Below are 12711 nucleotides of genomic sequence, written 5' to 3'. Positions count from 1 at the left end.
CAAGCATGGCATGATATCTTGGCGGTAAACTCAATCTGGCTAGCATACTTTTGTTGTGCTTAAAGGGAAGGTTCACGTTTGGTAATTACTCAAAACAAATATTAACTTTAAAACTGATTTGATAACCAGCATTGGAGAGCTGTTGATAGTATAAAACATTGTGGGAAATGACTCCCTCTGAAATAACGTAGTTTTTGAGAAAGAGGTAATTTCTCACTAAAATATTAAAAGACTTCTAGCCAGAGTCTTTTATTCCTATCTGAAAGCACACAAATTCGTCCAACAAGGGTGTTTTTTCCCCATCTTTTTCTCGCAAATTTGATGACCGATTGAGCCCAAATCTTCACAGGCTTGTTATTTTATGCTTATGATGTGGGATACACCAAGTGAGAACACTGGTCTTTGACAATTACCAAACGTGAACAGTGTCTTTATTAGCTACTTTTGTGTCATTGAAATTGAGCCAGTGTATTGGGCGAATCCGAATCAAGCGACTATGGGAAAGCCATTTTTCGGACATAAGCACTTTGATGGATCTGTGTGTTTTATAATATTAAGTCTTCATTGATTGTGCAAACCTTTGTAAATGTCTTGTAGCCCTGAAGGATTGGTCGGTACCCGGTGCAACGACAGAGGTTCCCCTCGAAGGCACTCTCAATCTCCTCGATGGTAGGCTCTGGGCTGTTCCTCAGCAGTGCATACATAGACATTACAATGCCCGGAGTGCAGAAACCACACTGAGATCCATGTGCCTTGGCCAAACGCTCCTGAAGTAAATTCATGAAATTAAACAATAAATTTACATGTGTTTCACCCCCCCCCCCCAATTAGGTGTTATAACCAGTTGGAAACAAGTTGTTTTTTGGGTGGGGTGGAGTATACTTTAAGAAACTATAAGGCTCCCCAGTGAGCCTTCTAGAAGTAGGGTTGGGGACGTTGGGGCAAGGACACATTTTTTTTTTTTGGGGGGGGGGGTGGGGGCAAGGTTACACCACTGGTGGTGATGATTAGAACAGGATTTTTATAGGGAGTACCCATTTGGCTACAATATTGTTTCAAATGCAGGCTTTAAAACACAAAGTGGCCGAGCACAGATTTACTATAGTGGCAGAAATCTGCTTTAAACTGATGTGTTTTACTTCACCTTTTTTTCAAACTTGTTGTTGTACGCTCATGTGCACTTGTTGTTAAAACATCCATTTATATATTAATATACTTCTAGAAACTGTAATATAAATATAGATAATAATTAAAGATTCACGATATTATGTTCTCCATGACTGCCTGTGGACTCCTTCCAAATTGGATAGATAACTATTAATATATTCATCATCATATTCATATTATAAGACCAATTCTCAGCTGAACGCTGGGATAATTACATGGTTACTACAACGTATACAAGGGAATAAAATAAAGAAACTCTAACCTGAACTGGGTGAAGTCTTGTCTTTGTACTGCCAAGTCCTTCCACTGTAGTGACGGCCATTCCATGCACTGAACAGATAGGTGCAAGACAAGCATTCACTGCCAAGTGGCTTGTTTTGGTGTCCAACGAGAAAGTATAGATATGTGTTATTGTGATAGTTAGGCGTAGGTCTACACGAAGCCTACTCACATTAGAGGCGCACATTGCCAGCATGTGATGTTACAAAAGAACCAAAGATTATTCAATATTGATGGTCACAATAAAAAAGAACAAGTAAAATGTGTGTGGCTCGGGCCTGAACACGCAACCGCATGGTGGCTGCCATCTTTAAACGAGCCGCTAGCCGTATATATCCCCGACCGCGCCCCACGCAGGAAAGTATAGGTGGGGTTCAAAAATGTTCGTTTTGTGCTAGGGGGGGGGGGGGGTTCGGTTGGACAGAGCACGTGCACCCCGGAGCCACCCCGGAGGGCGGGGCGCCAATCCGGCTAAGGCGCGTTGGGGCGTGGCTTGTGTGGTGTATGATGAAGCGCCATAGAAGGATGGTATGCCTAACCCCTAAAAACAAAACATAAAAGTAAAAAAAAAAAAAAAACATGGCTCGTTAACCTTTTATTTACCTGATTGTCTTATCTTGAGGAGAATATCTCGACACCATTACCGTGCAGGCTCCGCAACCCCCTTCTCCGCATCCTAGCTTGCTGCCGGTCAGACGTACTAAAACCAACAGTTAAGTGATTTTTGTCTTGGGTTGGAAATGGGGAAAGGTACCTTCGGCAGAGATTGTGTTTGTTTGTGTACTTTTTTTTTTTTTGGGGGGGGGTGTTTGTCTGTGTTAATATGGGGTGTTTGTTCGTTTGTTCTTTTTTTCTGTTTTGATGGTGTTTTTTGTTTAATGTTTTATCTTTTTAACATAGCTGGCCTCAGTGGCTGTAAATGGAATTACTATGAACTCTCACCAAGTAGCCTGCTGCAAGCACACGTGTGCTGGCATGGCATCAGATGCAATTTTGCCGCCATGCAATAATGTCCGCTCCGGACACTTTTGCATATGCAATCGTGTCCGGGTCTATGCAAAAGCGTCCGGTGGACATGCACGTAAATATACATGTATGTATGTGCGCGTAAGCGAGCGTGCATGCCCAGGTCAAAATTCCAGTTGAACCTAGTTAAACTGGGTTTAACTGGAACTAGTTGAAACCAGTTGATAAACTAGTTAAACACAGTTAAAACCAGTTGGTTTAATATGGAAAATGGACAGAAACCAACTGGTTTATAATTTCAACCTAGTTGAACACAGTTAAACCTAGTCCAAACCAGTTGGTTAATATGGAAAATGGACGAGTTTGGTCACTAACCAGTTGAACCAGTTGACCCCAGTTAACTAGGTTCAACTGGAATTTTTACCAACGTTTATGCAGCGTGAATATTCACGTATTCAATGATTGCAGCGAATACCCAACGGCTGATCATTTCCCATGTCATCCATGACATGCACTAAGCTTTCAAAAAAAAATGGCGAACTCATTCCGTCGACCAAGGGCGTTTAACTTACTGCAAGGACTGTTTTGCACGGGGCGGACACAACTGCATTTGCAACATTACGCAGCAGCGTCCAGGCGGACACGATTACATATGCAAAACTGTCCGGCGTACATTATTGCATATGCAATAATGTCTTCCGGATAGTATTGCATAGAGGACATAATTGCATGCGACACCGGCACATCCAAAATAGGCGCCCCTTTTTAACCTGACTGTGCCAGCACGCGTGCGCATGTAGGGTCGACCCCGGTCTGCCCCCGGTGCGTTACTACGAGAGGGCGAGTGTGATCGTTCGATTAGCTCTTGTCAGGGGCTCAACCGAGTGAGCACCGCGGGGTCGACCCAGGGAAGCCAATCGAACACACCCGTAGTAGGTGTGTTCGAGTCATTGATTTTTAATGGATTGCACATGACTTGATTGGCCACCTTCTTTGATGTAGAGCAATGGGCAAAAGGTGCACTGATTATTTTATCAAAGATGGCGGAGTCTTTACTGACTTATGGAGGTCCGCGGTATTAAAGTTACAATTCCATGTACAGCCAAAGCCCTGAAATGAACCGATGAGCACCCATCCTTTAACTAGAAAAAAAGATCGACCTTGTACACTCATGGCATTTCCTGACAACAGGCAAGATATTACACTAGAATTATTAGGCTTTGAATGGTGAAGAATGAATTGAGTATTTTGTCTGGGTAATTATGTAATCATTCTCTGAAAAGAGCTTGATGACCTTGTGGACCATGATAAGTTGACGTCATCATCCCGCCATCTTAGAGGTGAGACATCGAAAACTTTGTACGAGGGCGTACATGGGTGCGTTTTGGTGGTCGTAACAAATAACTGTTTCGGCTACTGGCCAGTGGTTAACCGCTAGCAAGTTCAACCGAAACAGTTATTGGTTACGACCGCCAAAACGCATCCCTGGCTGGGATTGACCTGCCAATGAGAAACCTCATTTTGACCTCTCGGTGATGGCGCCCTATTCAAATGACGCCACGTGCGTACACACACAGAAGTATATAATACAAACAATTACCAGTGAGACCTGGGTCGATTTCATAAAGAGTTATGACTAGTCCTAACTTATGACTAGTCCTCGGAGATATACAAATTGCATGGATAGTCCTTAGTTAGGACGAGTAACTGGTCCTAACTCGAGATAAGACTAGTCCTAACTCTTTGTGAAACCCATCTCACTCGTCGTAGACGTCATGGACCACACAATCTGTGACAGAATCCATTACCTAGTTTAATTTGGACGCGTGATCGTTTGAGGAAAACAACAGTGTATTTCTTGATCTTCATTACTCAATCCTGACAGTATTGAGTGTATGACCTGATATAAAGTTTATTGCCTCACTGATTAAAGTATAATATCCAGTGGTACGATGGACTTCAGATATAAATCAGGGTCGGCTAAGTTTATTGTCGTTGAGTGACTAGATCTGACGATATTTGGTAAACACATTTTGAAGAAAAAAATCCATAAAGGACAATGGAGATTGTCAATCAAGTATGGCCCTTTTCGAAACGACGGCTTCGGCTTTGGATTCAGCTTCATGCTAGCTTGCCCCGCGGTTGTTTTGACCATTAATTGCGCGCGCTGTGAGTATAGGCGCTCAGGGCTTCAGACGAGAGGACGGAGCCTGAAGCCGAATCCAAAGCCAAATCCAAAGCCAAATCCGTCATTTCGAAAGGGGCAATGGTTCTATGACAATGAAGACCTATATTTACTCTTTTTTGTTTACCAACCAACTCGGCCGGTTATCCGTGTTTAGTCAAGATAAGCATAGACTTTGGACCTTCCCGCTGCTGACCGTATAGCAAATTTCACGTTACATAATACATCAACAAGCTGCATCAAAAAGCGAACTTTAATTATTGTCACTCAAGTTACTTCTTCAGGGGGGCGTTTGTTTAATTTGGCCCTGTTGTACAACGGACCCCATGAACCGCCTGCGCTCTAACTTTAGATCAGTGTTAATAGGCCTACATTGTGTATATTATTACAAAAAAATGTGAGGTAAATGGAATTACGTGTACGTATCCTACACTAGTCAGAATTTAGCCGGATTCCGGGTCCGGAATGAGTTTTTTTTTTTTTTTTTCTTTTTTTTTTTTGGGGGGGGGGGGGGGCTGACCCGTTTACGGACCAGGCTAACTCAAAATCTGCGCCGTTTTTAATGGAACCCTTTTATGGGGTCTTTTTGACACCGATTCAGGGTCAAAATGACAGATATGGGTCGGGACCCAGATTCTGGTCGATTCTGACTCGCGGGAGATAAACTTTGTGGTCACATGTCGAATACAAATGTTATGTAGACGGATACAATTTGAGCTGCGATTCCGCGGCAGTGGGAACTTGGCGGTGTGTTGAGAACTTAGGGCCAGTGTCCCAGGGAATTTTGTCCGCCGGAGATTCGGTCCCTCATAGTGGGTGCGTTCGTTTAGCTTCCCTGGGTCGACCCCGGTGTGTGGTGGGTTTTTTTCCCAGGACGAATGTGGGTAATTATCTGCACACGTTCGTCCTGGAAAAAAAACCGCAACACACCGGGGTCGACCCAGGGAAGCTAAACGAACGCACCCTTTATGGGAAATTAACAGGGGCTGGAGGGGAGGAGGAACCGGGTCGCTATCAGAAGAAGTTTGTGTGCCACACAGTTTCCCATATTGGGGGGGGGGGGGCACAGAATATCCTGCTACACCGGCCGCAAGGGCCATGCGGAAAACTAGTGAATTATAACGATAACTCTATTATTATTTTTTGTTTTCATTTTGAGATTCTGAGTAGTGGTTTTGTGTGTGTTTGTTCTCACACTTTCTCTTCTACTGAAAGGAAGAGATTGCCGCTGCGTCTGTATAGTGTATTTCAACATTATTGTTGTCAAATAAAAAAGGATACATTTGGTCCGTAAGTATGCCAATACAGTCAATTCCGGCTGGACATGGTGATCAACAACCTAGAAATTAGAAAAAAGAGACAACAAATAATCAAACGCACCTTTTTGTGGATGCGCGCTTACGCGGTAGCCGGTGTCGCATGCAATTATGTCCTCTATGCAATACTATCCGGATTGCATATGCAATAATGTCCGCCGGCAATAATGTCAGATGAACGGTTTTGCATATGCAATCGTGTCCGCCCGGACGCTGTTGCATAATGCAATTGTGTCCGCCCGGACACATTTGCATTTGCAGTTGTGTCCGCCCCCGCGCAAAACTGTCCTTGCAGTAAATTAAACGCCCTTGGTCGACGGACCACGTCCGCCATTTTTTTACAAGCTCAATGCATGTCATGAATGACATGGGAAATGTTCGGCCGTTGGGTATTCGCTGCAATCATCAAATACGTAAATATTCATGCTGCATATTCAGTGCACGCACGCTCGCTCAATACGCGCACATACATCATGTACAGTCATGTACATGTCCGCCGGACGGTTTTGGCATAACCCCGGACGATTGCATATGCAAAAGTGTCCGCGGAGCGGACCATATTGCATGACGGACGCAATTGCATATGACACCGGTCCCAAATTCGAGCAAACCAGTGGGGATATTCTAGCATATCGAGAAAAGCGAACATGTCAAGAGAAAGCAAATAAATACTCTTGCAATGGAAACTAAATTTTGGGCAAATCAACCAATATTGATGAAAATTGATATTCTTAACACCTTCATAGGTTATACAGGATGGTGGGAACATGCCCCAGGAATTTAGTTTCCGATACCTAAGTTGCAAAGAGCAGGCCAGTCAAACCATAATAATAGGCCTATCGCAAACCAGGGCCTATCGACACTCAAATAAATAATATACCACAACAATGCCTCCAAATCGAAGCAACATGTAGTAAGCCTGCACCCAGACGATGGTTTGTTGACAACAACGGCCTATTTGGACTCCCACTGTTTCTTTGTTGGAAAGTTGTTTGCGAAGCAAGTTGGTACATTGTTAAGAAGCCTAATATATTATTCAAGAATTGTCAACTACAACCCAAGCTGATCATGTGACCACGGGAAATTGGGGCAGCGGGTCCCCGAGGTCAAAATCAGAAAAAAATCATAACAAAGCAAGGGCATCAGCCTTTTTCCCCCTGTTGTTCCATTCATATAAATTATTATATTATAACTCACAATTCCTCGAAGAGTTTTGTTTGTTCAAATTATATATGAGGGGATTTTTAAATCGACCGGTTTTGTACATTCCGCCCAGGTAGTAGTTTAAAAGCAGGACAGTTTTTGCAAGGGTCGTGGGTCGTGGTTTCGAATCCCACCCGAGTAGCATGCCTGTGATACTTTTTCACAGGACTCGGGAAAGTACTGAGTATACAGTGCTAACACACATCGGTGAATGGGTAAAAACCAAAATTAATATTCTTTATCCCCGATGCAAATTTAACATCTATTATAAGACTAAGATTGTTAGAAGTCTCCCGAATTACAAAAGTCTACTCCGCGGTAGTAGAATACAAAAAGCAAGACAAGTTCTCAAAAGAACAAAGCTACATGAAGAGTATTGATTACACATGGTGTAATACAGCAAACCACAAATATTGTTATTGATACCTCATCATGCAATGCCTCAATTCCCAGGATGTAAAAAGTAAATAAACAGAAATTTACTCTTGTATTATTTTTTTTAAACTCTTTTTGTTTTGTTTATATTGCTTTTAATTTTCCGTAACATTCTTAAATATTTTACGTAATTTTTATATCGTATAATTGTATCATGTGATTTTATGTTTACTTTTAACATGTTAGTTTAATCGCAGGGCCCAAATGGAAACCAGTTTTTTACTGATTTGGCTCACCCTGGGTAAATAAAGGAAATTAAGTCATTTAATTAACTTTTGGATTACCAGATTCAATCCAGTTCTTTAGTTTGTAATCAACACATCTGTGTGCAGATTTTCCTATGAGCAGATAATCTGCCGCCGATTACGTTTCCAGGAAAAAGACCCGCACCGATCGATGGTGTTTTGGTATGGATTTTGGATCTGATAAACTTAAGTATACATATATTATGCACATTGTCTGCGACTTAATGGGTTTTTTTCTCTTTTTTTCTAGCATTCTGTGCACAATTCAGCCATGTACGGACCAAGCCTAATGTAGAGTGAAAAACACCCCTCTTTACATTTCGAGCTGTCCTTCATATGGCTCTTCAATTGTGGTAGTTATTTCACTCTTTTAGAGGGGTTTCACTCCAGGACAGAGTGAAAAATTACTCAAAAAGATGCAAACTTCAATCCAAAAGAGTGGAAGACCACTCGAAAAAGAGTTGTCCTTCTTGGCTCTTGAAAGAGTGCCTTTTCACTATTTTACATTCAGAGAGTATAGGTTTTGGAACTCGGGAACTCGTGCCAAATTTTGCTCGACAGTGAGTGCTAGCTATACTAATAGACAGGGGCTGGAGGCACTCGTATAATATTATGTATTTTTCATTATCAATAAATTTTTATTTTCTTGAGGCTATGGGATGAGCGTGAGTTCGAATCGCAGTCCTGGCGGTGTTCTTGTTTGAGCAAGACACTTGAGCAAGACGCTTGCTTGTCTTCACCCAGGGGTGAATGGGTATACACCTTTCAGCGAGGGCGGGCAAAGGTGATTCTTGTGATTGATTTGCATGTGTACTCCCAAGGGAGCTGGGATGGTTTTCCCACACGGGCAGGAAAGCTATGCACATGCTTTCACCAAGGACCAATAATAATTCATCGCGAGAAGATGAACGGTCAATATTACCATAGTAATTTGTATTGTGACATCACTGCTTTGGCAGTTAAGATTATTGTTAACAGCTCTTAACAGCTCTGGACGGGCCTCCCCAGGTAGCTGGGGTGAATTGAAACGAATAGCACAGTAGTGTGACCGGGGTATTATTGCTTAACAGCATTGGCGCTAGTTTATTGTTATAAGAAAAACAGCTATAGAATCATGAGTTTTGTAGTGTTTGTTTTATTAAAAAGTGGCCCTTGTGGAAAGGCCTAATACGGCGAGATTATCTGACGTAGAATTTCGTAAAGAGTGTAGGCCCACAAAAAAAAACTATATTGGGAGGCACTGGACATGGTTGATAATAAAGACCAGTATGTATCCCATCATCTAAAAACCATAAAGTAACAAATCCGACTGTGAAAATTGGGGTTCAATATTTGTTCATCGAAAAAATGATAAATGGAAAAGAACACCCTTTTTGCATTACTTTGTACGCTTTCAGATGCAAAAACTACGTTACTTCAAAGGGGGCCCGCGTTTCTCACAATGTGTTACCAACAGCTCTCCATTGCTTGTTACTTAAGCAGCTACCGGGCAACCTCGGTATTCTAGTTGGTAAGACACTGCTCTAGAATAGCGAGGGTCGTGGGTTCGAATTCCACCCGCCGTTACATGCCTGTGATATTTGTTTCACAGGATTCGGGGAAGTACTGCCTATAAAGTGCTAACACACATCGGTGTATGTGTAAAAACCAAAATTAATATTCTTTATCCCCGATGCAACATCTAAAATACAAGTAAGTTGTTATGCTAATTATGTAATCAAATAGAAGACGAGATCCATTGCTTTTTCGGTATAAAGGATGATTACGGATGGGAATGTCTCTCTTTTTAAAAGTGGGAAAGGTCTGGATTGCGTAATGTGACCTCTCTATGTCGACACTAAAACTAAAAGTTTCCTATCTGCCCCCCCCCCCCAGGTCAGGTTGGACTCACCTGCTGCATATGCACTTATGTCCTGCGTGCCAGGGCTACTACCCCCCCCCCCCCCCCGCCCCCAATCCCCCCCCCCACACACACACCATTTCCCACAAGAGTAGTCCTTGGTTCTTGGTTGAAAAGCTCAAAACAAAGTAAAGAGTTATCCTATGGAGTAGAAGGCACAATAAATGCCGTGCAGCTATAGCTGTGATCTGAAGTAGTTTTATTAGAATAATAATTACCTTTTTGCCATTGCAAAAGAATACCAGCGCATCGCTCTCCGGTCTCAAGGTGCTCGCTTGTTTCGAGTCCAGGGTAGTATTCTGAACCTCCAGGTCACCCATAGTTCTTGCAAGAGCCGCTATACTTCCTAGCTCCTTTTTCTATTCCCAATCAGTGTCAAATTGAAGAGCGACTGTAGGAGCGCGATGTCGTGTGTGTTTGATTATCACCAGAGAATATCATCTAATTCACACACACATAACCATGAAGGTTGGTCAAAGTCTGGGATCCAGTTTCAGCTGGAATATTCATCATTATTTATTTTATGGATATAAAAGTTTGTAGGCCTACTATACCTGCGTTCGGGTTGTGCGTGGGCCTATATACACAAACAATAGTTTTGAGTATACGGCAGCAGGTATATGAGGTGATGGAATTTGGCACACTGTCACACCATAATCTATACCTCCATGGTCATACAAACTCGAGTTGGTCTTGTCAGGATCCGCTGCTATTGTTGTTCTATTATGCCTACCCTTTTCTTTAAAAAAAAACTTTCTAGGTCTATTGATTGGTCTATTGTGTAAAATTACCCAGTGAGGGCCTAGGGGCTTATTTCATGCATGAGAAAGATAATAGTGTTCCACAATTAGTCGTTTGAAAACATAGGCCGACATAGGGTGCGTTCGTTTAGCTTCCCTGGGTCGACCCCGGTGTGTGGCGGTTTTTTTTTCCAGGACGAACGTGTGCAGATAATCACCCACGTTCGTCCTGGGGAAAATAAAACACAATCCACAGGGGTCGACCCAGGGAAGCTAAACGAACGCACCTTATATACACCCATCGATTTCACAAAACTCTTCCTAATTAAGACTTATCTTAGGACGTAGGACGAGTCCCAACCCTGCATTGTAGCATGCAGTGGACACTATTGGTAATACTCAAAATAATTATTAGCATAAAACCTTACTTGGTAATGAGTAATGGGGAGAGGTTGATGGTATAAAAACATTGTGAGAAACGGCTCCCTCTGAAGTGACATAGTTTTTGAGAAAGAATTAATTTTCCACAAATTTGATTTCTATAGACCTCAGAATTAGATTTTGAGGTCTCAAAATCAAGCATCTGAAAGCACACAACTTCATGTGACCATGCAAGGGTGTTTTTTCTTTGCGAGTTATCTCGGAACTTCGACAACCAATTGAGCTCAAACTTTCACGAGTTTGTTATTATATGCATGAGATACACCAAGTGAGAAGATTGGTATTCGACCATTACCAATAGTGTCCAGTGTCTTTAACATTGGAAAAAAAATGTACAAGCACACAACTTCGTGTGACAAGGGTGTTTTTTCTTTAATTATTATCTCGCAACTTCGATGACCGATTGAGCTCAAATTTTCACAGGTTTGTTATTTCATGCATATGATGAGATACAGCAAGTGAGAAGACTGGTCTTTGACAATTACCAATATTGTCCACTGTCTTTAAAAATAGCATACACAGTTTCTTTCTCTCTTTTTTGCCGAGAGAACTGAAACAGTGTTGTTTAAGACAGTGGACACTATTGGTAATTGTCAAAGACCAGTCTTCTCATTTTGTGTATCTCAACATTTGCATAAAATAACCAACCCACGGTGATAATTTGAGTTCAATTGGTCGTCGAAGTTGCGAGATAATAATGGAAGAAAAAAACACCCTTGTCACACGAAGTTGTGGCATTTAGATGGTTGATTTCGAGGCCTCAAATTCTAAATCTGAGGTCTCGAAATCAAATTCGTGGAAAATTACTTCTTTCTCGAAAACTATATGGCAGCCGTTTCCCACAATATTTTATACTATCGACCTCTCCCCGTTACTAATTACCAAGTAAGGTTTTATGATAATGATTATTTTGACTAATTACTAATAGTGTCCACTGCCTTTAATCACTACCACCAGTGGAAGATACGGCCAGCCATTTTGTGGAGTCAAACCTTTGGTTAGCGGACCGCGTTCTTTACACAAAAAGACACACCATTTTATACTTTGTGAATCATTATATTCTACCTTTGAAATATTTTTTAGAATGATATTATAAATTTCAAAAACAAAACAAAAAATCCTCAGGGTTGCCTTTTACTAAGGAGAATGTACCCTTGCCCTTTCAAAAACGAAGCATTAAAGTAACACGCTGCCTTGGATCGGACGAGTTGGTCTAAAAAAAAGCGTTTGAAACCATTTGTTATGGAATGCATATGGTTAGCAAGATGTTTTAAAAGTAGAATATATTGATCCACCCAAGTATCACTCGAAATTACACAGTTTTCATTTTACGTCGCGAACGAACACGGTCGGCCATTATTTTATGGGAGTCAAAGTTTTGACTCCCATAAAATGGCCGAACGTGTTAGTCGACGAGGTTAAAAGAAAACCGTGCAATTTCGAGGCATATTAATTTGTGTACTTTTACAACATCTTTCTAACCATATCGATTTTATAACAAACGGTTACAGAACGCTTTTTAAAGACCAACTCGACCGATTCAAGGCAACGTGTTCCTTTAACATCTTTCCAATCATTAATAACGAACGCTTTCAAACGCTTTTTCTCAGAAATAAAAACTACACACTTTTTAAATGGCTGCAGAAAAAGAAAAAAATTATGATTCTGGGGGAAAAGGTTTAGATATGGACAACTTATGGTTCAACTTTCATATGACACCAAAAAGTCCGAAAACAATTCATGCTCACTGAAGAATAAACAGCTGACATCTTGGAGTGAATTTTATCAGCTCCAGAGGACTTAACCTCTCACAAATTGGAAGGCTAATTATTTA

The 12711-nt window shown here is 41.6% G+C and overlaps 1 protein-coding gene across 2 annotated transcripts in view; it reads right to left on the bottom strand.

Annotated features, from left to right (window-relative positions):
• Positions 1-10273, bottom strand: part of LOC117289013 (xanthine dehydrogenase/oxidase-like) — a 44630-nt gene extending 34357 nt beyond the window's left edge. For both annotated transcript variants that reach the window (XM_033769912.1, XM_033769911.1), the window contains exons 1-5: positions 9915-10273; positions 5879-5936; positions 2050-2146; positions 1430-1538; positions 579-767 (exon numbers count right to left, since the gene is read on the bottom strand). In XM_033769912.1, coding sequence (XP_033625803.1) covers positions 579-767; positions 1430-1538; positions 2050-2146; positions 5879-5936; positions 9915-10016 — 555 coding nt within the window. In that variant the 5' untranslated portion in view covers positions 10017-10273. The remainder of the gene's footprint in view (positions 1-578; positions 768-1429; positions 1539-2049; positions 2147-5878; positions 5937-9914) is intronic.
• Positions 10274-12711: the final 2438 nt, after the last annotated feature.

The sequence above is a fragment of the Asterias rubens genome, chromosome 4 (assembly GCF_902459465.1).
Source record: "Asterias rubens chromosome 4, eAstRub1.3, whole genome shotgun sequence".
In the NCBI taxonomy this organism is placed as follows: domain Eukaryota; kingdom Metazoa; phylum Echinodermata; class Asteroidea; order Forcipulatida; family Asteriidae; genus Asterias; species Asterias rubens.
The sequence above is the reverse complement of the archived record's forward strand: the minus strand, read 5'-3'. Positions and strand labels throughout refer to the sequence as shown.